The sequence below is a fragment of the Myotis davidii genome, unplaced genomic scaffold (genome assembly GCF_000327345.1).
Source record: "Myotis davidii unplaced genomic scaffold, ASM32734v1 scaffold238, whole genome shotgun sequence".
NCBI lineage: Eukaryota > Metazoa > Chordata > Mammalia > Chiroptera > Vespertilionidae > Myotis > Myotis davidii.
The window spans coordinates 7,274,254-7,300,146 of NW_006293779.1; the positions used below are offsets into that span (position 1 = coordinate 7,274,254).

At 35.3% G+C, this 25,893-nt stretch overlaps 1 protein-coding gene across 6 annotated transcripts in view; it reads left to right on the forward strand.

Moving 5' to 3' along the window:
• The window catches only part of ATAD2B (ATPase family, AAA domain containing 2B), a 103,165-nt gene that overhangs the window by 17,316 nt on the left and 59,956 nt on the right, over positions 1–25,893 (forward strand). For all 6 annotated transcript variants that reach the window (XM_006767538.2, XM_015566396.1, XM_015566395.1 and 3 more), the window contains 8 exons: positions 3,744–3,842; positions 6,167–6,278; positions 8,475–8,590; positions 10,262–10,436; positions 12,202–12,290; positions 16,282–16,441; positions 19,266–19,356; positions 24,658–24,969. In XM_006767538.2, the coding sequence (XP_006767601.1) occupies positions 3,744–3,842; positions 6,167–6,278; positions 8,475–8,590; positions 10,262–10,436; positions 12,202–12,290; positions 16,282–16,441; positions 19,266–19,356; positions 24,658–24,969 (1,154 nt within the window). The remainder of the gene's footprint in view (positions 1–3,743; positions 3,843–6,166; positions 6,279–8,474; positions 8,591–10,261; positions 10,437–12,201; positions 12,291–16,281; positions 16,442–19,265; positions 19,357–24,657; positions 24,970–25,893) is intronic.

Below are 25,893 nucleotides of genomic sequence, written 5' to 3' on the forward strand. Positions count from 1 at the left end.
AGGCGGGGAACCTTGGCTTCCTCCATCACTGGAGCAAGCAAGCCTCCTGTTTGCTTCAGCTGCCTGGCTGCTGGCCGCCATCTTGGTTGGCAGTTAATTTGCATATCTCACTGATTAGCCAATGGGAAGGGTAGCGAAGTTACGGTTAATTACCATGTTTCTCTATTATTAGATAGGATTATTGACTGTATTCCCAATGCTGTACTTAACATCCCTATGACTATTTTATAACTACCAATTTATACTTCTTTTTTTTAGTCCTTATCTGAGGACATTTTTCCCATTGATTTTATAAAGAGTGGAAGGGTAGGAGGAAAGAGGATAGAGAAACATCAATTGGTTGCCTCCTACATGTGCCCCAACTAGGGTTGGGGTTGAACCTACATCGCAGATATGTGCCTGTGTCAGGGAATTGAACCTCATGACCCTCCAGTGCTCTAACTGTTGAGCAGTGCTGGCTAGGGCCAATTTGTATTTTTTAGTCTCTTCACCTTTTATTTTTAATTTTTAAAAATTGATTTCAGAGATTAAGGGAGAGGGAGGGAGAGAAACATCAATGATGAGAGAGAATCATTGATTGGCTGCCTCCTGCACGCCCACCACTGGGGATCAAGCCCGCAACCCAGGCATGTGCCCTGTGATTTGAATTGCGATCTCCTGATTCACAGTTCAATGCTCAACCACTGAGCCATGTTGGCTGGGCTTAATCCTTTCACCTTTCATTCAGTTCCCCAACTCCCTTCTCTTCTGGCAACCATTAGTTTGTTCTCTACATCTATAAGTCTGTTTCTGTTGTTGTTTATTTTGTTTTTTAAATTCCACATATAGCCCTAGCCGGTTCTGCTTGGTGGATAGAGCGTTTGCTCAGTGGATAGAATGTCAGCCTGCAAACTGAAAGGTCCCAGGTTCGATTCCGGTCAAGGGCACATGCCTGGGTTGTGGGCTCGATCCCAAGTGGGGGACTTGGAGGAGGTAGCCGATACATGATTCTCTCTCATCATGGATGTTTCTGTCTCTCTCTCCCTCTTCCTTCCTCTCTGAAATCAATAAAAATATATTTAAAAACAAAAAGAGAATAGAAAGGATTATTTAAAAAAAAATTCCTCATGTAAGCGAAATCATATGATGTTTGTCTTTCTTAGTCTGACTTATTTTACTTAGCATAATACTTTCTGAGGTCCATCCATGTTGTTTCCAATAGTCAGATTTCATTATTTTTTATGGCTGAGTAATATTCCACTGTACACATGTTTTTTTTATACAGTTGTCTATGGGCATTTGGGCCGCTTCCATATCTCGGCTATTGTAAATAACATTGCAGTGAATATAGGGGGGCATATATCTTTTTGATTAGTGTTTTGGGTTTCTTAAGATATATACCCAGACATGGAATTGCTGGGTCATAAGTCAGTTTCATTTAAAATTTTTAAGGAACTCCCATACAGTTATCTATAGTGCTGCACCAATTTGCATTCCCACCAATAGTACACAAGGGTTTCCTTTCTCCACACCTTCGACAACACTTGTGTACTGATTTATTGATAATATCCATTTGACAGGTATAAAGTGATATTTCATTGTGGTTTTGATTTGCATTTTTCTGATGAGTGGGGATGAGCATTTTTTCATATGTCTGTTTCCATATGTAAATAACATTTCTTTCTTTATTTTCTAATAGTTATTATCCTACATGTGACTTATCTTCCTGATTCAGTTTGTATGGAATAATTAAGTTTAACAATTACATTTTCTAAAGCTACATAGCTCTCTGGTCTCTTAGTAGAGTTGAATCTAAGTGACATACATTGCTTTCATTCGAAGCATCATTGATTCAATTAGTTTTTGCTCCTTTTTTTCCCCTTTCCTCCCTTTACATGTAGGTACAAGAGATTTTTTGTTTTTGAAACTTTATCTTGTCTAATTATGTTTCCTGAAATGGTAATGTATTCTCCATGGTTCAAAATATTTTTAGAAATGAACACATAAAGCTTCTTTCTAGCCTTAGTTGTCTTTCATTTTTTTTCGCAGTAACACTGTTAAAGTTTGTATATCCTTCGAGAATCCTATACAATAAAAGCGTAGTATGCAAATTGTCACCTCAGCCGGAGTTCTTCCGGAAGTTCAACCAGGGGGTTGGGGTAGGGGCAGGGCTGGCCAGGGGAAGGGAGGGAGGCCCCCGCTGGCTGCAGTGGCAGGTGACTGGGGGAAGGGAGGGAGTACCTGGCTGGCAGCTGGCAGCTGCTAGGGACCCTACTGGTGCACAAATTTCGTGCACTGGGCCTCTAGTATATTCATATATATGTATGTACAGGGTGCCCCAAAAAATGTATACACAGACTTGAACTTGCTTTGATAGTCTGTCATGCTAAGCATTACAGAGGTCTTTGAAGATGAGTAGTTTTATTTTCAGCAAGACAGGGCTCTCTCACACTACCATTGTGATTGAAGATCCTACCTGGATTAGATCTTGCCAAACAGGTGGATTGAATGAAGGGGTTTCGTAGAATACCCTCCTCATTCACCAGACCTCATACCTCTAGACTTCTTAAAATGGGGATACTTAAATGATAAAGTCTATTCTACAAAATGAGCAACTGTCACTGAATTGAGAGTAGCCATTGAATGAGAATGCACTCAAATACCAAATGAAATGTTTCTGGATGTTTGCAATTCCATTGCTTTGTGTTATCAGCAGTGCCTGGACCAGAATGGACAGTTTGAAAATAGGTGTTGACAAAATAAACAATGTCTGTAGATTTGATTATATTTTGAAAATGAAATGTATTTTAATAAACATTGCCTTTATAATTATTCAAAGTGTACCTGTAATTTTTGGGACACCCTCTAAAGGCAGTCCTCAGGTTAAGTCAGATTCTACATATGTCGTTTCTGGTTACATCACCATCTCCCACTTATTTATTAAAAAAAAATGTTCCGTCATTTTGACGTATGGACATATGTGCCTTATGTTTTTTATTATTTATTTACCATATAAAGTTCAGGAATTGTTATCTTTTAAATTTTTTTTACTGTTTCACTTCATTACTGCCGTGTATGTGCTCCATGTGAGTGACGTAGGTGCTTATGTAGGTGGATTCTGACTTACGGCAAAAATCACATTACGTCGTAGGAACGGATCTCCCATGTAACCCAAGGACCTACTGTATATGCAAATACACATATCAGTTGTTACCCCTTCTTTTTACATAAAATGTACTGTGTACATTATCCTGCACCTTGTTTTTCCACTTAATTCATTTTAACTGTCTTTTCAGTATTGTGAAATTTCACATTTATGTTATAGTTGCATAATATTATGTTTGTAGATATAGTGTAAGTGTAACACTAGTCCTTTATTAAGAGTCAGGTTGTTGTCACTCTTTTGCTGTTTTAAAATATGTAATGAATATGCTTGCATAATTGTCATTTTATATGTATACATGTGCCTTCCTAAACTACCCTATTTAAAAAGTTGTGGGCTCCCTATTCTCCTTCTCTTTTTTTCTTTTTCTCTGTGGCAGTTACTATGTTTATACCTCATTAGATATATACTGCATGAGTGTAAGAGCTGGATAACTATTTCTGAGTGAATGGATGAAGTGTGTATTTTCTACTAAGCTAATTGTAAATATGATGCTTATACTATGTATTTAAAAGCCATTTGCTGCTGTAATGATTTTAAGGACTTTACTCTATTTTTCTTTCTTTATTTTTTCTTTTTGGACTTTATTCTCTTTAAATAGAAGAAAGAAGCATGCTATTCATAGTAGTGACACAACTTCTTCTGATGAAGAACGTTTTGAAAGAAGGAAATCAAAGAGCATGGCAAGAGCGAGAAACAGGTTAGTAAATTTTTTACCGTTGTTTTCTCTGACAGAAGAAAGAAGAACAGTTTTTATATTTTGAATGGGATTCATATCTGTACTAGCATTTTGCTAACACTATACTCAACACATATTTTAGACTAATGTGCTGATTGGTTTCTACTTATAATTCTTGGAGGAGACATCTGACCTTGTGTTATTTGCTGTTTAAGTATTCAGTAAAATGGTATGTGCAAAGTAAAGAAAGAAGAGCCACGGGGGAGAGGCCAACCTCTACAGCAATATTTTTCTCCATTCCTCTCCTCTATCCAAATTCATACAATGAGGCTGATTTTAGATGCTTTTAATGATTGTACTCAGAGTAAGACTTGGCTTCTAATAAAATTAGGTTAGGAGCCCTTGGCTTTTTATTGCAAAATTTGTTTTACTTTTGGTTGAACGTGTGCCTCTGGTGGTATTTGCCTAACTAGGTTAAGCGACTGATTACTTACTACATGGCTTCTTGAAACCTCAAAATTTTCACTGGGGAAGAGAATCAGTATTTTGTTTAGTAAATAACTAGCGCTTCAAGTTATAATTTATTCTTTAAAATTTGAGTTAATATTCTAGCTTATTTTATAATACTAAAGATAGATTATATTTAAAACATTTACAGTTGACAAAGCATTTCCATAATTTGTTGTTATATATTTGTTATAGAAATACCAAGTTTTTATTTAGCAGGTGTTGGAAACTAGTTTGGAGTGGTGTAGATTGTATGCAGACAAAAATTCCTTATATAGATGATGGAAAGAAAATGAAAGAGAAAAATCTAAGTTTAAATAAAAGAACTTAGTGCTTATTTAATCTGAACTATTTTGATACCTGCTTTGGAAATATATTTTTGAGAGAAGGTAGCACTCAGAAATTTTATCAGTTACATTCCTTATAGAAGCTATACTTTTTTGAGGGTGTTTGTAATTTTTTTGGTGTTTACCCAAGGTTAAAAGAGAAAGTAAATTATATTCTCTTAGGGTAGTGAAATTAAATAATACAATGTATGGTTTTAGATAGTAAAGATTTATTTTAAGATAGTTACACAAAAGATTAAGCTTAGTTCTCAAAATATGGTCTAAACTTGGTTTCCTTTGAATAAAAGGGCAAAATATTTCTTCAGTCATATAAACTGATTAGACATATTCACATAATATCTGAGGATAAGTTTAAATATCATAGTGAAGCTTGAATTCAGTTAATGCCATATATTATAGTACATATGTAGTCAATCTATAATTTTATTTTATACTTATACTAGAGGCCTGGTGCACGGATTCGTGCATATTGAAAGGAAATTAATTAGAAAGTGGCCAGTGGGGCAGGACTGGGCGAGATGGGCCAGACACGCCCTGGAGCCAACCTTCCGTGGTGCCTTTCTGGCTGGCTGCACTGGGGGCAGCGCTGGGGCTCAAGGGCATTTGTGGAGTGAGCAGGGTCCCTCCGGCAGGTGGGGTCCCTCCGCCTGGCCTGAGGTAATCAGGCTGAAATCGGCAGTACGACATTCCCCCAGGGGTCCTGGAGTGTGAGAGGGCACTCTGCAAAGTTGCTGTCACTCGGCAGCTCTTGTGTTGAGCGTCTGCCCCTGGTGGTCAATGCGTGTCATAGCTATGGGCCAGCCGGTAGACTGGTCACTTAGTCTTTTATATATAGAGAGTAGAGACCCGGTGCATGAAATTCTTGCATCGGGGTGGGGAGGGAGGGCTGTTTCTTAGCCCGGCCTGCACTCTCTCACAATCCGAGACCCTTCGGGAACATCCCTCTTGCAATTCGGGACCGCTGGCTCCTAACTGCTGGCCTGCCTGCCTGCCTGATTGCCCTAACTACTCTGCCTCCCTGCCTGATTGCCTCTAACCACTCTGCCTGTCTGCCTGATGGTTCCTAACCGCCTCTGTCTGCCTGCCTGCTGATTGCCCCTAATTTCTCACTTGCCTGCCTGATCTCCCTTAACTGCCTCTGCCTCAGCGCTTGTTGACGTGGCTTCGTCTGGAAGGTTGTTCAGCTGTCCCATGTAATTAGCATATTACGCTTTTGTTATTATAGATAATATAGAATATCAGATAGGTTAAGTTTTCTAAGTTGAAATAGAGTGGCCTTTTTGGACAAATAGGTTATTGACCTTTGCTTTATTTAGGGAATAAATTTGTTTTTGGTTTGTAGAAACATTTTTAGAAAAGTAGTTTAAAAATATGGAGTCTGTTGATGTTATTTTCTGGTTTATGATAAAAAGGAGAAAGGTGAAAATGTGTTAGAGATTTAAACTTATTTTGACATTAAAAATGTGAAACTTGAATTTTTATGAATTTCAGGTGTTTGCCTATGAATTTAAGAACAGAAGATTTAGCTAGTGGTATTCTCCGAGAACGTGTCAAAGTGGGTGCAAGCTTGGCTGATGTTGATCCAATGAACATTGATAAATCAGTAAGTTTTGGAGATGTTTTCTAGAAGTACCTTTTTTTTTAAAGGTATTTTCTTGTTTCTAAACCAACACACAATAAATGCAGAAAAATCTAGATATCACATTATTAGTGTGTGTGTGTGTGTGTGTGGGGGGGAGATATATATATATACATATATATATATATTGGAACCTACACTCTGATAACATGATGTTTACTCAAGTTTCCCCCCTTTTTTTCATTTCACTGTTGCTAGAGCATGTAGTGAAAAATGGTTAGGAAGTGAGGCTGAGCCCCATAAACCATGATTAAGTAATGGGTTATTGTTAAAGCTGCTGCTTAGGTTTCCAGATCAAATTTGCATTTTAGACAGATCACTCTGTCTATGATGTAGTTAATGAATTTGAGGGCAGCAAGACTAGCATTAGGGAGACTGGTTCAGAAGTAGTTGTAATCTAGTAATCTGGAGTAATGGTCATGGTAGAAAGAAAGTAGGGTAACGATGGAAGGAAGTAGCATATGGATTTGACACAATTCAGTAGAGAGATTGGTATGACAGAATTTGATAAATTAGTTGCTTTTGGGGAATGGGGGAGAGAAACAAGTTGAATATTTTACCCACGTTTTGGCTTAAGAGACTGGATGAGGAAATGCATGGCTTCATTCTCTGAGGTAGGGGGCATAATAGAAGGAATATGTATTTGAGGTGTGGAGATTCATTTAGTTAGTTATAGACATGCTTAGGTATCTGTGGCATATCACAAATTGAAGTAACTTGTAGGAAATTGAGTATTTACTTTTGGCATTAAGGCGAAATATCTGGGCTAGAACTCCAGATATGCGTTACCCACATAAAGATAGCTGAGGTCACTATGGAAAATGGGTAATAAGCACCCAGGACAGTATATGGTGTGCAAAGACAGGACTTAGAAGACATGGTAGATGCTCACTGTTAGGAGAATCTTTTCTGCGAGGATACTTGGAAATAAGGTTATTATAGAATATATTTGATTATTCCCATAAACCTTTCTATTCAACATAATTTAACTGATCTCACATGATAGACTTGTTATCAAATGGAGTTGTGTATATATTTGAAAAGGAAATGTTAGCTACCACCGATCTTAAGTCATAGGGGAAATTCTTTATTTTATTAGTGAGGACCTAAGGACATTTCAGAGTCTCATGTCTAGTAGTTCACATTCTCAGAGGATTTTACCTAATGATCTTTGCTTATTTGGTTTATCAGCACCTTACTCTCTGTCTTGAATCTAGTTAATTTTAGGCATCTCTGCCAGTTAGTTAGAGTTAACTTAGTTCTTTAAAGTATGATATCATATGCAAGAAAATTTAGCTACTTTTTTAGAGAGTTTTTTTATTTAGACTCTATTTATTTTTCTAGACTACTTAAGTGTTATCTATCATAGTAAAATATTCATTGTAGAACATTTTGAAGTACCATAACAGAATAAAAAATCAAAGAAAAAAATCTCCCAGAACCCACTGGTCAAAGGCAATCACTGTTAACATTTTGGCACTATTTTCTTCAAGCACTTTCTTTTATCCAGCTTTTTAATTTACAAACTGTTTTAGATATTTAAACTGTTAGGGGTGGGAGGAATAATCTCTGTTGCACCTTGTAGTAGACCAGTGTTTCTCAAACTGTTTTTTTTTTTCATTGTTGTCCCCTAATGACAAAAATTAAATTTCTCTTTATCTAGGTAAATTTGTGTTAAAGACTAAGATTTTTGTCAGGTAAAGTTGAGCTGTGATGGGTCACAAACCATTGTAATAGCAAAGATTTTTTTACCCTACTCCTGCACCAATTTTTGCCCCGTTGGGGGTGAAGTTGCCCCTGCTGAGAATGCATGTGATAGATGATATTTTGAAAGGCATTTAAATTATAAGCGTGCATACACAACATAGTATTTCTTATAGATAACCATTAAAGTGTTGGTCTGGGCATTGATCTTATCCTTAGTTACTATGAGATTAAAGGCTGATAGCTTATTTGGCTGGATTGACATGTACACTTGAGTTTTACTGCCAACTTTATTTTTCTACACTTATTTCAAAAGTGTAAGTTTTTTTTAACTTTACGTTCAATAGTTTCTGCTCAGACATGTATTTCTGAATCATAAAACTACCTTATATATTTAAAAAAAATCTATAAACAGTTAAAATTATTTTATGTTAAACTTTCCCCCTTCTTTCCAAGGTACGGTTTGATAGCATAGGTGGATTGAGCCATCATATTCATGCACTAAAGGAAATGGTAGTATTTCCACTATTATATCCTGAAATTTTTGAAAAATTTAAAATTCAGCCTCCAAGGTAAGTATTGTTATTACTGTTAATTTATCAAATTTCAATTAGTAAATGATTATAAATATAAATATTTCATATGTATTTATTTGATGTGTTCTAGCAATAAGAATTAAAATTTGTTTTTTAGTGCTCTTAAGGTTGTGGTACTATGTTCTTGAAATTTACACCTTAGCATTTAAGGGTCAGGCACAAATCTGGCCTTTAATATACAAGTGAGTTGCCCAGATATTTTCCTTGATTTGGCTTTCTAATAGCATTGAGTTTGGTTCTCTGTGTTGTTTACTCTTTGGAAGCACAATTTCAGTGAAGTGTATATTTGACTTGATGTGTATTTTTGAAATGTTAAGCTTGATAATTTATTTTCATAATCATTTTAATTGTGGTTGATCATGAGGTGATTAAATATTAGAAAAAGGCTAAGAAATTGTTTTAAAGGAAATTGGGCAGAATAAAATATTCTGAAGATGTATATTTATAGGCTATTAGATTTAAATTGCTAAATGTTCCTTTTTATTTAGTAGGAGGTTTTTATTCATATTTGTTTCTAATTTATTTTCCATGTGTTTAAGGATGTAGAAAATCTATTAAAGAGTCATCTTCAGGAGACATTTGTAATACTTTTAACAATAAAGATAAATTAGAAAAAAGAGTCATCTTCTATTTGAGTTATTTAAAAAGTTAGCCTATAATTCTACATTGGCTTTTAAAAATCATGATAGCAATTTATTTGTTTTTTATATGATATAAATTGAATTTTAAAAATAATTATTACTTTTAGTATAGCCTTGGGAGAAACAAAACAGAATTATAAGGAGCAAGTGTCACAAGGAGAAAGTAGTTCTCTTTAGGGGTGAACAATTTTGTATATATTTTTTATTTCTTTTATACATCTGTGCGTATATTAAATTTATGTTTTGTCTATATTATGCACATGTAAAGTTTTAATATAAATGAGATTATTCAACAATACTCTTACATAACCTTTTTACTCTATAATATATTCTAGACACCTTCCATATTACTAATGTACATATTATACTATACTAGTGTTTTATTTTATAGATGTAACAGCATATCTGTCCCTTATTAATAAATGGCATTTAATTTTTTTTAGTTTTCACCATTAGAATCTGCTCTGTTGAACATCCATTTAAAAACTTTTAGCCTGGCCAGCATGGCTCAGTGGTTAAGTGTTGATCAGGTCAGGGCATATGCCCAGGTTGCAGTCTTGATCCCCAGTGAGGGGCATGCAGGAGGCAGCTGATCAGTGATACTTTCTCATCATTGATGTTCCTATCTCTCTCTTCCTCTGCCTTCCTTTCTGAAATAAATAAAAATACATTAAAAAAATTTTAAAAATAACATTCTTTTCAGTATTTCTGTATGACATACTCTAAGATGTAAAATTTGTGGGTCACGGAAAAACATTTAAAATTTTAATATATCTTGCCAAATTACTCTCTATTCTGATTTAACTTTATTTTTTGGCCTATCAAAGCTTGGTGCTTTGAGAACATCCTTGAGGACACTCAGCAAAGGGAAACGTTTGTCTATGTACTACAAAAGTTTTATTCGTGTCTAATAATGATATATTAATACACAATTATATGAGAGATGTATCCTTTTATATTGGTTATTAGTGGTGGTGATAACATTTATTAATTTTTATTCCTCTAGGGGCTGTTTGTTTTATGGACCTCCTGGCACAGGTAAAACCTTGGTTGCCAGAGCACTAGCTAATGAGTGCAGTCAAGGAGACAAAAAGGTGGCTTTTTTTATGCGAAAAGGAGCAGACTGTCTGAGCAAGTGGGTGGGTGAATCAGAACGGCAACTTAGACTTCTTTTTGATCAGGTAAATAAAATCAGAGAATATCTTCTTTAGCATATTTAATGCACTTAGTCTGTAAATACAAACTGTTCTCGAGGAGGCATATTCTCCAATCAGTATATGAAATTTAGGATCAATAATCTGAATTTGAATGGCATAGAGGTATTTAATAGCAGTTTTACCAGTACAAATTTAAGTTGACTCACAACACATTTATTGAGGTGGCTACTAGGCACCTAATACTACGTTAGGTGCTTTTGGGAACCCTGGTTATAACATATTTATCATTAGATTATAGTCTAATTCAGGAAATAACATAAAACTTAATATGAAATCACACAAAACAATATAATATTTATTTTCATCAATTGTAAATGTGGTGCTGAAAGAATTCAGTAATAAAAGAATGCTTTTAAAAGAATAAGGTGAGCCCTGACCAGTGTGGTTCAGTTGGTTGGAGTGTTGTCCCATTCACTGAGGGGTGGCAGGTTCAATTCTGGTCAGGGCACATGCCGTGGTTGTGGGTTTGATTTCCAGTTGGGGTGTATGTGGGAGGCTACTGATTGATGTTTTTCTCTCTCTCCTTCTTTCTTTCTCTAAAAATCAATAAAATTTATTTACAAAAATAAGAGATTAAGGTGAATGAATATTGTGTAGGCTGTCTTTACTATTTATATACACTGAGTGGCCAGATTATTATGACCACCTGACGTTTGTAGGCAAATTAGCTATAATTTCGTGCTGAAGTTGGTAGAGGGCCAGACCATTATAAATAGGGAAGCAGGTTGTTTGCCACGACAGTAGAAGTGATTTTTTTCTGAAGATATGGGTAAACAACGCGATTTAACAGCCTTTGAACGCAGGAGATATATATATACAGTATAATAAGTACTTAAAAATACTATTTTCTAATACTTGTAAAAAAAGTCCTCCTGTAAATTCACTTTGGATTGTTTGAGCTAGTGAATGAAGTCATTCATATTTGGCAATGCAACTTGTATTTCATTGTGTCTAAGGAAATTCACATGAAATAAAAACAGTGCTTTCAATAAGCATTGATTGAATGCCCATTGAGTTGTGTGTCAGAGTTCTTTGTAATTAGTAAAACACTTCAAATATTACATTAGTATTAAAAACTGCTGTGTTTAGATAATGGATCTAGAAAGGGAAATATAGAAAAATTCTTACCTTCATGGTGCTCAGTATTTATTGGGAAGTCAAACATTTGCAGCCTGTAAGCTTTTAAGAGAGTACTATATAATAGAAGCGTAGTATGCAAATTGTCCCCTCGACTGGAAGTGTGTCTGGGAGTTCGACCAAGGGGTGGGGACGGGGGAAGGGAGGGAGGTCCTGGCCTGCGGCGGCAGCTGCTAGGGACCCTACCAGTGCATGAATTTCGTGTACTAGGCCTCTCGTTTAATAATAATTGAAATATATAAAAATAAAATAACATTGGTGGATGAGGGAAGAATTAACGTGGAAATGCCGACGTTCAATGACTTAAATGCATGAAATAAAACAAAAATAGTATGTTTAAAAAGGCCTTTGTTGTGTATATGAATAAATAATACATATTGAAGAATAAAACTGAAAACAGTAGATGCTTACTGGGAGTAGGAGATTACATAAGTAAAAAGGAAAGGGGGGTAAGGAGATTTCCTTTTTACTTATGTAATCTTTCTTACCTGATGTATGTTGTATCATTTGCTTATAATAGCTATTAAGAAAACACAGTAATTATAAAAAATGGACAGTAATACAATAAATAACTTTTTTCTTTTTATACTAGGCATATTTGATGAGACCTTCTATAATATTTTTTGATGAAATAGATGGATTAGCTCCAGTTCGCTCTAGCAGACAAGATCAGATTCACAGGTAATTTTTTCTAATCTGATTATGTTAGATTCTTTTAACTCATTGACACAGTATCTAGCCTTAGCCCTTGGATGAGTGCTATGAGGCTTATAACATATCATCTGTGTCCTTAAGGAAGATCTTTTTCAGTTAGCACAGGGGTTAGCAAACCATGCATGATCTGTGGGGCAAATCTAGCCTCCTGCCTGTTTTTGTAAGTTATGTTTTATTGGAACACAGCTGTATTTATTCCTTTTTCAATTATATATGGCTGCGTCTGCAACAAGAGCAGAGTTGTGGCTAAGTTGGTTGAATGTCCTCCTGTGCGCCAAAAGGTCGCCCTTTCAATTCCCATCCAGGGCACATGCCCAGGTTGTGGGCTTGATCCTAAACAGGGGGCATGCAGCCAATTGATGTTTCTTTTTCACATCAATGTTTCTCTCTCCCTCTCTCTCGAAAATCAATAAAAAATGTATTTAAATTAAATCTATCTATCTATCTATCTATCTATCTATCAAGAGGTAATATGCAAATGTGCTGGGACGCCTTAATGTGTCATGACCAGACTATTAGCATATTAGTTCTTTATTAGCTCCTATCAGCAGGAGGCTTCTTCTGCACACTGCAGGGCATTGCTCCAGAGATAGGGTGGGAGCGGGGAGGTACCCAGAGGAGGCGGGACCATCCCGTGTGGGAGAGCATGGGGGTGAGAGCCCATAGTGCCCCCCTCACCAGTTCTTTGCCACCCACCGCTCGAACTTAGAGCGCCCTGCTGCCCACCTGACAGGGGAAAGAGCACAGTGCAGCAGGTAGAGGCTTCCATGCTCTCCTTCAGTGCATGACGGGGCGGAGCCACCGCGTTGCTCTGGAGACAGGCAGAAGTGGGGAGGTGCCGGGAGAAGGCGGGACCAGTCCGAGGTGCCTCGAGGGTGGGCAGAGGGTGGGCAGCGCTGCATGATTTCGTGTGCTGGCCTTTTAGTATGTATATAAGAAAACAGGCAGTTCAGTGCTCTGGGGAAAGAATGGCCTTTTCAATAAATAATGCTGGGAAAATTGGGTATCTATTTGGTGAAAAAATAAAACTGATTCTTCTTCACACTTTATAAAGCAATTCCAGTTGGATTTTTAAGTCCATATTTGAAAGATGATACAAATGCTTTTAGAAGATAATGTGGAAGAAAGGGTTAGTGCAGGCAAGTAGACCTCAACTATAGTATTTAAGTCATTTAGACTTTATTTTAAACATAATAGGGATTACTAGAGAATTTTGATCCAGGAGCTGGTAATTAAAAATTTTAAACTAAAGATAACTTTTGGTAGAATTTAAGGTAGGGTGTAATTCTGTTTTTGATGATATTTGAAACTTTGTCTTCTGGTAATCCTTATACAAAACACTTAAAAATGTTGATAAATCCTAACAAACAGCCCTGGCCAGTGTGGGTTAGTTGGCTGGGCATCATCCCGTGCATGGAAAGGTTGCTGCTTCATTCCTGGGCAGGGCAAATGCGTGGGTTGTAGGCTCGATCCACAGTAAGGGGCATGCAGGAGGCAGCTGATTGATATACTGCCCTCACGTCGATGTTTCTTTCTGTCCCTTTCTCCTCCTCTTTCTCTAAAAATCAATTTAAAAAAATCTTTAAAAAAATTCTAACAAACATTTGAAATGTTCCCAGTGATTGGAATATACTAAGGAAAAGTTTGAGATTAAATATGAACTTATACTTAAGGATGCTTATTTCTCACCCCTTATATCTTGAGTGAGGCATTTATGTCATTAAGTTTCAGTTATTCAATAGATAAGAATAAGCACAAATCTCCCGTATTCATGTATATTGGGTCTCTAGCATTTTGTTCTCATTTATAGATTTGGGAAACAGTGGAACAGTATTTAGGAGCAAGAATGATTTCTTTAACATGTTGAGCATATTGGAGAAGTTATTTCACACTGGTGTTAGCAGTAAGAATAGAAGTGAGAACAGTTGGAAAACACTAAGAAGGCCATTGTTACTAGAACTATGGTTTATCTTATAATTAGACATGAAACATTTCTGTGTAGTAATGTTTAAAACGTAGTTTAAAGATCTAAAATAATTTTGAGTTGAACTTAGTTAAAATGATAGCCATTTTAAAGAAAATGTCTAAAATTATAATAATGCAAATGTAATTCTGTAGGAACTCTGAACATAATATAAATTGGCAGACATTACCCAAGATTGCTATTAAAAGACTGATATATTTCTTACTCTTTTTCCCCCCAGAAACAGCTTTATTGAGATAAACATACAGTTCACTCATTTAAACCATATGATTCAGTTATGTTCACAGTCTACTCATTTAAACTATATGATTCAGTGGCTTCCAGTGTATTTACAGAGTTGTGTAACCATTAACCCAACCAATTATTGAACATTTTCATCTTCCCAGAAAGAATCCTTATATCTTTTAGCCATCACTCTCCAACTTCCCCCTTGTCCCCCACCAAGTCCTAGGCAATCAACTAACATACTTTGAGTTGCTATAGATATGCCTATTTTAGACTTTTCATATAAATGGAATCATACAGCCGAAACCGGTTTGGCTCAGTGGATAGAACGTTGGCCTGCGGACTGAGGGGTCCCAGGGTCGATTCCGGTCAAGGGCATGTGCCTGGGTTGCGGGCACATCCCCAGTGGGAGATGTGCAGGAGGCAGCTGATTGATGTTTCTCTCTCATCGATGTTTCTAACTCTCTGTCTCTCTCCCTTCCTCTCTGTAAAAAATCAATAAAATCTATTTAAAAAAAAATGGAATCATACAATATGTGGACTTTTATAGCTGTTTTTTATTTTTAATTTAGCTACAGTGCTTTCAGGGTTCATCCATGTTGTAGCATCTGTCAGTACTTCATTTATTTTTATTGACAAATAATCTATTGTATGGATATGCCACATTTTATTTGTCCATTCATCCTGATGGCCATTGAGCTGCTTCGACTTTTTGGCTGTTATGAATAAAGCTACTATGAACTTTTTTTTGTGTGGACATTGTTGAGTCATATGGTAACTCTATGCTTTATAGTTGAAGGAACTGTCAGGCTATTTTCCAAAGAGGCACGTTTCACAAGTGAAGCAGGGAGGGAAGAAAAAAGGGAGGGAGAGAAACACCGATTTGTTGTTTCACTTATTTATTCATTCATTGGTTGCTTCTTGTATGTGCCCTGACCAGAATCAAACCTGTGACTGGGATCAAACCTGCAACCATGGTGTATAGGGATGATGCTCTAACCAACTGAGCTACCCAGCCAGGGTCGCTACCTCATTTGGTTTTGATATGGATATTGCTAATGACTAATGATGGGTCCTTTGTATATTTTGTGTGAAGAAATGTCTATTTATTCTTTTGACTATTTTTAAATTAGGTTACCTTTTTTTGTTGTTGAGCTGTAATTGTTTTTTATGTATTCTGGATCCTAAACCCTTATTAAATATATAATTTGTAAATATTTTCTCTCCTGTTTTTTAGGTTGCCTTTTACCTTTCTTGATAGTTAAAGGCAGAAAAACTTTTAATTTTGATGTAGACCATTTTTATGTTTTTTTGTTGTTGCTTTGTTTTGTTATTTTTAAAATATATTTTTTATTGATTTCAGAGAGGAAGGGAGAGGGAGAAAGAGATAGAAACATCAGTGATGAGAGAGAATCATGGATTGGCTGCCTCCTACATGCCCCTCCCTGGGGATTGAGCCTGCAACCTGGGCATGTGCCCTGACTGGTAATTGAACCATGACCTCCTGAGTCATAGGTAGACGCTCAACCACTGAGCCATGTGGGCCAGGCTTTGTTGCTGTGTTTTTGGTGTCTATTAATGTTTGAGTACTTTTGAAAATGATTTATGTATATTACTTGATCTTGCATTAAGATAATCATGCTATAATTTTATTTGCATTTTAAGATTGATACAAGTTAGTATAAAAAGCAGTTTTTACAACTTTTCTTTCGTTTTTTTTTTCAATTTTGTCTAAAAATTTTGCTACAGTTCCATAGTGTCAACCCTCCTTGCTCTTATGGATGGATTAGACAATAGGGGTGAAATTGTTGTTATTGGTGCTACAAATAGACTTGATTCTATAGATCCTGCTCTCAGGAGACCTGGTCGTTTTGACAGAGAATTCCTTTTCAACTTGCCTGATCAAAAGGTAAGAGTTTCTGGTTTTGATCTATTAAGATTTACTTTTGATTCAATTATGCAACATATATGCAATTTGAGAGTGGTATTTTATGAATTTTCATTTTTAAAATTATGTTCTTCTGCGATATCAGCGTTAATTCTATATAAAAACCTTGTAGTTATTAAATAATTTAGTCTTTTCTATTAACAGTTATTAGAAAGTTTATGCTTTTTAAGAAGTAAGAGAAAAACCCTTGATTAAGTTACTGTAGATGCTTACTCTTTTCTTTTAGTTCTCCAGATTGGAGTAATTATCTTGTATGGCAGGTTATATGTCTCTAGTTAGTCAAAGTAGCTTTGTTCCCATAAAAATAACATTTGTAGTATATTGGTGGGTTTATGAATAAGTGCCCAAAATACAAATTTTCATAGAAATGACCATACCCTCATATTTAATTAAAAGCAGCATATGTTATTCATTATAGTGTAGTTTCTAAAAGAATGTGTAATTAAAACAGGGTAGTGTATAATCATTAAATATGTAAAATGTTATGTATTATACAAAGTTCTTTTTTCCTAATTCTACTTGAAAATTTTATTGTTAGTTTTGGTTTGACCAGTTTAATCATCAACTGTTTCTTCACTGGGAACTTAAGTTTGAGAAGGAGAGATGAATGAAGAGAAGATACTATATTTGACAATGCTTCCCATGTAATTTAATATTTCAAATAAGTCTAATGGAAATATTTATAACATAGAGCCATACGAATGGAAACTAAAGAAAGCAGAGAAGATACTGCATATGAATATATGTAGATACACACTCACGTTGTTATATGGCTTTGATTTCAGAATTGTATATAAAATGCTTGGCTTATATACATAGATATGCAAGACTTAGTTGCTAGGACAGTTTAGAAGACTATAGGGCCGAGATGGGGAACCATTTTTCTGCCAAGAGCCATTTGGATATTTATGACATCGTTCACAGGCCATACAAAATTATCATCTTAATTAACTCACCCCTAATGCCTTGGCAGGGCCACACAAATGCTTTCGTGGGCCTTATATAGCCTGTGAGCTGGACATTCCCCACCCCTGATCCAGGGAAATTAAGGCAATGGCTCCACTGTATAGAGCAGCTGATACCTCAATTTGAAGTCAATTTGCACAGCCACTAGAAGCTGTCTCATTTTTGAATTGACAACCCAATTCATAGGCTTTAATTTGGCACCAGAATCCCACTCTGGTTTACATAACTTTGTCAGGGTAGGACACAGCATATACAGTAACATTTTCATTATTCAAGTGCAACTTCCAAGACGGTGCCAATGTACAGAAGTTTGCTTAGTTGTAGGAGACAAAGCTGAAGTGGGTGCAGTCTACTTCAGCATGGGGAACCTCAGCTATCTTGTATATCTTACAACAGTCCAAGCATATTTTTTGGCTCTTACCAGTATATGGGAAATATGCTTAGTTCTAGGAGACACAGCCAGTATTCATTTCAGCACAGGAAAGCCATTACCTTGATTTCTCAATCATCTTCTATTTTGTCCTAGTCATGTAGGCCTCAGAGTTTCTATGCCAATCACAGTCTTCACAATTAAGAGATTTAATAATAAACAAGGTCCAGAACAGCATTGCCCAATTCAATTATCTGCAATAATGGAAATGTTCTTTAATTACACTGTCCATTGAGCAATGTCCAGTATGATAGCCACTAGGCACATGTAGCTGTTGGGCATTTGAAATGTCATTAGTGTAGCTAAGGAACTGAATTATAAATTTCATTTAATTAAAAAATTTAAATAAAATAGCGTCATATAGCTAGTGTCTTACTGTATTGTACAGCATGGATCTTGAACATAGTTTTCCACATTAATTGAAACTATGTTTTAAGGAAACTGTGCTGTGAGACCTAAACCTAAGGCCATTTTTCTGGTTTGGGTCTGTGGAAAAGACCTGGACTAGCTGTTCACCTTTTTTCCTTAGATAATATTTCAGGTATGAGACTAGATGAGAGCACCAAGTCCTTTGTCTTAAGGAGCAGTCAGTAAGGTCAGAGGAAAACAGGAGAGTGGGATTCTGGGAGCCGAGTGAAGAAAGTGCATCAATGAGGAGGGTGTGATTTAAGTGTTGCTATGTTAAATCAGATGATGACAAAAAATTAGCTGTCCTGTTTAATATTTAATTATGTATTTATTTTAGAGAGAGAGAGAGGAAGGGAGAGAAACATCAGTTTGTTGTTCCACTTATTTATGCATTCATTGGTTGATTCTTGTATGTGCCCTCAAACCCGCAGCCTGGGTCTTTACCTGACTGGTAATCAAACCCAGGGATGATGCTCCAACCAGTTAAGCCAGAGAAGCCAGGGCTGACTTCAGACTTTAAAAAAATCTTAAATTGTTTATCATTTAGCTCATTGTTAGGCATAGTACTTTATGACTACGATAGAACCAAAGGTTCTTTGAAATCTAAAGTTTGTCTAAAAGTTATGATTATTATAACATTAAGTTTCTTGTTCATATATTTTCAAATGATAAAAATGATGTGGCAGAAAAGTGAAATTTAGTTTTGAAATCTAGTCCTAAGTCACGTAATCATATGAGCCACTAGTCATGTTCCCTCACCTCTCTGAATATTAAATGTCTTAGTGTGTGAAATAGAGACAAGATCTCACTGCCCACGCTGCAGGGTTATTATGGGAATCAGAGTTGATGCGGATGCCAACGTGTTTAAATTCTTCAAAAATAAACATTTACTTTTTTTGGGTATGGTTAGCCCATAAATTTCTTCCAGCAAATGCATTTGAGGGGCTGATATATTTTATTTACCTGTGTTTTTCTTTGTAGGCAAGAAAACACATATTACAGATTCATACCAGGGATTGGAATCCAAAATTGTCAGATGCTTTTTTAGGTGAATTGGCTGAAAAATGTGTTGGTGAGTGCTACTGTTGGAATTCTTTGATTATCATTGTTTTTTCTGCTCAGTCTTCCTTTACCCTTATATTTGGAATATGAATGAGTATAGTTATGTCTTTGTGCAATATATGGCTCTACCTTTAAATGTAAAAAAATTATTTTAAATATTGCACTTGCAGTTTGAACACTTGTAAATTAGAATTTTAACTGCCATTAGGTGATTGACTAACAAAGCTCAGTAGTAATATTCCTTTCATTGAGTGCTGGATTTCTATAATGTTATTACAGTGTTTCCTTTTAGGAATTGTCCCCTTTCAGAAATTTTACTAAGGAAAGTGTAAACTTGGCAGAAAGATAAAGGCCGGACTGTGTAGTCTTTCACTTTGCAGATTACATGATGGACTCATCTTCATGAAGTTGAGTGAGAGGAGTCTTCAAAGAACATACAGATGGCATCTGCTAGTATTTCCCCAAATACAAAACTTTCCAATTTAATGTTGTCATTCACAGAATGGAAGATCTCCCACAGAGTGAATGACACTACTGTCCTAAAAGGATGTGATCAGAGTATTTTATGTACATATATGACCATACATAGGAGATGGAATTCAGGGGTTTTGACTCTAATCAGGTCTGAAATAAAAATGAGTACATATTTAAGCAATCAAGTATACACATAGGTATTTTTCCTTTATTTTTTTCCTCATCTTTTGTCAACTTTCCTTTGATTTCCTAAAAAATCTAAATTAAAAGATCTCCCTCCATGAACTCTTCAAGCATTATGTAGAAATCCCCCAAATAAGTCCACTAACAATCAGCAGCTTACTTGGGAAAACTTTAAAGTTACCAAAACCAAAAAGAATTTAGTTTTAAAAAAAATCATTGTGATCCACCATCAAATAATTAAAACTTAAATAGAACATTAGTCCATTCAGTTAGCTACATCCGAATTATCCTCTTCATCCACAGGGACCTCCATCTCCGAAGCAGCATCTCTCAGCTTTTGAACCTCAAAGACCTCGACATCTTCTGGTGAGGAGAAAACGTAAATCTCTCCAGCACTACTCCAGTTTAAGCTTTGCCTGGTATCAGAGAGCATGCGCCAAATCCATTTCATGTACATTTAGCTTGACCTTCGCAAAGCCCTGTGCTGCTTTATGGGAGAGGGTGGTATTTGGTGCAGAATCCAGTCTTTTCCCATTTGGAAATTTGACCCCTCTTATATTCTGCTATTTTTATGATATTGTATTAGAGTACAGATTAGACTGGGGACTTTTTATAGTTTCTTCTGTGAATTTGTCACAGAATCATCCTTAATTGAAATAAGAAGTCTTCAAAAAATTTTGGAAACTCCCTAAAACATAGGTACTTTTTAAATTATTTTCTATTACCCTATCTACCATGTGAAATAACATTATATACTCTAATTCTTCATCCTAAATGTTAGAATCCTTTTTCATTTCTAAAGACCACTACATATTTTTTCAAGTGATTTATTTTAATTTTTAGTTAGTTTCTTAAGTAAAAAAATTTTTCAAACATAATTTCTTATAGGACTGAAAAACTTCTCTTGCCTTCTTAGGGGTGGTGGTGGTTTAGAATCTGCTTATATATACACGTAATTTTCTTTTTGGAGAAAGACATATAAGTCCTTTATAATTTTTTATTATGATTTTGGTTGTGACATTTTAATGTGAAACCAGTTCATATTAAAAAAAATCAAATGCAGGTCTCAATCAAACAGGAATGAAATAGTAATAATTTTTAAATTCATTATGAGTTTTTCATTTTATGTGCCCCAAACATGTTTTAACACATATGAGTTTAGTTCATACTTAACAAAGACTGTACAGTCTTGATGAACAACTGCAAAAATAGCTGACCTCTTGTTAGAGGTTATGGATTTGGTAACTTTTACCTTGAAATAGATTCCCAAGTACTTGGAGGTGTTTGCATGCATAATAGGTATGATTTTTTTTAGTAGTGCTCAAATAATTTTGTTATGCAGACATGTACACATATAGTAGGAGCTTAAGGTTAATGAAGAGCTTAAACCTAATCATATTTATTTATTTTTACTAAGAGGGCCAAAACAATGAAAGTGTATCATTGAGGCATCTATCTTATGAGCCTTCATTATGTTTGATGTTTTACTTAAAAAATAAATTAAAATTTATTATTGCCTATTTCTAGTCTATAACCTCTTTGAATAGCTTCTATTTTCAGTGTTTCAGACAAATTTCCATCTTAATACAGTATTAAAAAATGCTTTTTCTTTGATATCTAGATAATTGGGTTCTTCAGAGCATTACAATTGTAATGGTGGAATTAGTATGCTTATGGAATTCATATGAAAAAGGATGTTGTTTTTTTCCCCTTAACATCAACTTTTAACTTTCAAAAGGCTTAGTATATAGTCAGTATGTTTAGAATGATTATATCATCTATTTTTCTAAAGTAGGGCTCTTAAGTGAAAAAATATGCTCTTAATTGTGGTCACCCAAATATAATTTATTTAGCCATAGTTTTGATATACTTTTAATTCTGTTTTAGAGTCTCGTAAAGGAAAAAATAATGTGTGTGTGTGTGTGTATGTATATGTGTGTATGTGTCTTTATAAAAGGAAATATATTATTAATTCAGTTCTTAATATTTTTGTATATAAGAATCACTTGTAAAGCTTTCTGAAAACATATGTTTATAATATTATACCACAAGAGCTTCTGATTTAGTGCTTATTGGGAATCTGTTTTTGTTTCAGTTTCATTGTTTATTCAGATGAGTAGTCAAGGTTGAGCACCTCAGATAAAAACTAATAATTCTCATTCATAAGCACATGTAAAGAAGATAAATTCTATTTTTTATAATCTAAAGTTTACTTACTTAAATGGGATCTATTATTGATAAGCTTTTAACTTACCTTTAATAAATTACGAAAATGAACATTATATTGCTATTATATAAATTATTAACATTATTTTGTCAAACAAATGATATGGGCAACATTTACTACATAAAATACCTTTTAGGGGTTTTTTGTTTTGCATTGTTTCTGAGGTTTTTTTTCTTTTTTAACTTAGGTTTTGCCCTCAAAATTAGGATCATATATATAGTATGTTCACTAACTGTGTATATACTTTAAAAATTGTTTTTGATACTATTATAGATGGTCTCCCATTCTCCCCGCCCTTCCCCCCTTTGCCTACCTCCACCCAGTCCCTGGCATCCCTCCCCGGCCTTCACTCTGTTGTCTGTGTCCATGGCTATGTATATATGTTCTTTGACTACTCTCTTCACCTTTTATCCAGTTCCCCCTCCCTCCTTCCCTCTTTATATATGTTTGAAGGAGAAAAAGAAAAGTGGTTGTTTATATTGTTTGAAGATGATAGTTTATTCTTTACTTCCTCTGAAATGGATTATTTCATTAAGAATTTATGAGCTGATGTTTTACAGTTATTTTGTTGAACTAATTTAACAGATATGTATGGCACAGGAAATGATACTCTTTTTTTCATTGAGAAATAGAAAATAAAATGAGAGAGTAATAGTAAATTTTGTTATTCTGCAGAATTATTTGGGAGATGGATTGCTGTCATGGGACAGTGTTAATCCTTAATCTGCTTATAGTTTTCTGAATTAAATTCTCACAGGTCATATTAAGTTTCCCCCAGGTCTGTGTAAATGTTTCTTTAGGAATGCAATACTTTCTATGTTTTTTTCATAACTTTCATTGAAATTATTAAGTTGCTTTAACAATAAAATTGTTTAGATTTCTTAAAAAAAACACAACTCAGTAAATCCACTTCTTATGGTAGTACATAGTAACCTAACAGTTTTACCTTCCCAAACTACATATAACCCTGGAGTTAACTCTTTTTCTCTTTTTATTCATTCTTTTACTCAAGAAATATTTATAGGATATCTACTGAATGCCAGGCCAGGCATCATTCTCTGTATCTGAAAATCCTTAGTGATCAAAACAAATACCCCTACTCTCACAGAGCTCACATTCCAGTTGGGGAAGGCAGAAATAAAGATAATAGGTAAATGATTTGGTGGTGAGTGCTGTAGAAAAAAGAGAGCAGGGTAAAGAGGACCCTCCCTCCACCCCCCTGTTATTTGTAAGACTTGATTAACAGAATTATTTGCTCTATTCATAATAGGGATATAGTTCATTATAGATATGTGAATCACTTGCAGTTTGATTTATATGGGTTTGTCCCTTAATGTATTTTTTTTCTGCCAGTTAGTCTAGGGCCATTTCTTCTCTCTTCATTGGTGGTTTTCCTGTCTAATCACCAATTTTGTCTCAGTATTTAAATGTTCAATGAGACCATTGTGAGGTCTAAAAAGATAAATAAGCCTGATACCACTCTTTGAAGAGCTTAGAGACTAATGTTCTATAACTAGGTCAAGTGGTTCCCCCTGCTGGTGTAATTGGTAAAGGTGGCCAAATGCTAGTTTGATTGCTAATATAAAAAACAACATGGTTAGTTTGAGTTTTCTTTATTTTTGTGTTAAAGACCTAATAAGTAGTGTATTTTTGTATTTGTTGCTTAAATGAATGAAATGACTTAAAAGCATCGCTGCTTGATCTGTTGTTTAACTATTATAATCATTTAAATATGGGTAATGGATAATACCCTTGTTGGTATATTCCTTAGAACTAGATCATCAGTTGTTTTAAGCTACAAAAAAAAGGTAATATGTAACACGTGAAGTTAATGTGAAAAATTAATGAATTTTTATTCTCTTTAATGTTTTGGAGCTATCAGAGATGATCACAACTTTAAAATATAATTTTTGGGGAAATTAGATATCAACTTGCTTGTCAGTGGCACTCAGAGTTGGTAGTAGAATAGCTCTGTTTTTGAAGTTTCTGCTTATGTGCTATTTTTTATTACACCATTATATGTGTTTGGAAATTAGTAATATTGAAAAAATTGATAGGTAACTGTACTGTCATAAAGACTAAATTAATGATTGGGAATAGTGATGAAGGATTGAGATGAAACTATTATTCTTTTAAAACCTCTTTTGAAGAAAAATTGTACATTATCATCAGTGGTATTGGCACAAAATACATGACTTATTTTAATATTAGTTCATGTGTTTGTTAATATTCAAAACATTTTAGTCTTAATGAATAAACAATTTTATTAGGTGATTTTAAATGGTCAACTTTCATTTTGCTGATAAAATTACAAATAATTATTGATTTTTGTATTATTTTCTTAGGTAAAGACGTGTATATTTGTGAAACATAGTTGGCCTTAGAAGAATGAACTTACCTTTGTTGTCCTTTCCTTTTGTGCATTAGGATATTGTGGAGCTGATATCAAGGCCCTGTGCACTGAAGCTGCCCTGATTGCCCTGCGGAGGCGTTACCCCCAGATCTACGCCAGCAGCCATAAACTGCAGCTAGATGTTTCCTCAATAGTGCTCAGCGCTCAAGATTTTTATCATGCAATGCAGAATATAGTGCCTGCTTCCCAGCGTGCTGTCATGTCTTCGGGACATGCACTATCCCCCATCATAAGGCCACTGCTAGAAAGAAGCTTCAACAATATCCTGGCAGTCTTGCAAAAAGTGTTTCCTCATGCTGAAATTAGCCAGAGTGACAAGAAAGAAGGTACTAAAATTATTTTTTCGTATTGTTAAAATGAAACAAGTACAAGCATAAATAAATAAATTTTGAATTTCCTCATAAGCTTATTTATTTATGTGTTACTCTTTTATATTTGCCATGGATATTGAAAATATACCTTTTTTGATCACAACTGTGTATTTCTGGCCTGGCATGCTGCCTAGCATATAGTAGTTGACTAGTGAATTTGTTTTAAAAATACACACGTGAATGTTTGTTTATTTGTTTTGGGACATTCTGATTGTCTTAATGTAGGAGTGTTATGGTCTTTTGAGAAGTTGACTATCATAATAATGGCTTACAATTATGTTATTATTATAAAGCCCTTACATAAATTGTTATTAATTCTCATAACAATCCTGTGGGGTAGATATCTTATTTTATAAATGAGGAAACTGGGAGATTGAGGAAGGTATTCATTTACATAGGGTCACTCAGTAAGTTCTAGGGCTTACTCAAACCCAGGGACCCTGACTTCAGAACCCATGCTCTTCATTATGGTACTATAAAGCCGCTCTGGATTCTACTCATCACTTGTTTTTATTGGCAGGGCAGTCTGGTTTGCTGTACTAATGAAGTATAAATTTTTAGTGAGGAAGTACACTAGAATCCATAATAATAAAAGTCTAAGTGACCATCGCAACCAAATGGATGACCGAACAGGCTGCGTGGGGTGACTAGGCCGGCAGGGGGGTTAGTGAGGGGCAACCAAGTGACTGAGCAGCAGGCTGCGTGGGGGCAACCAGGCTTGCAGGGGGGGCAGTTGGGGGTGATCAAGCCAGCAGGGAGGTTAGAGAGGGGCGACCTAACGACTGAGCAGCAGGCTGTGGGGGGGCGATCAGGCCGGCAGGGGGGTTAGTGAGGGGCAACCAAATGACTGAACAGCAGGCTGCGTGGGGCAACCAGGCC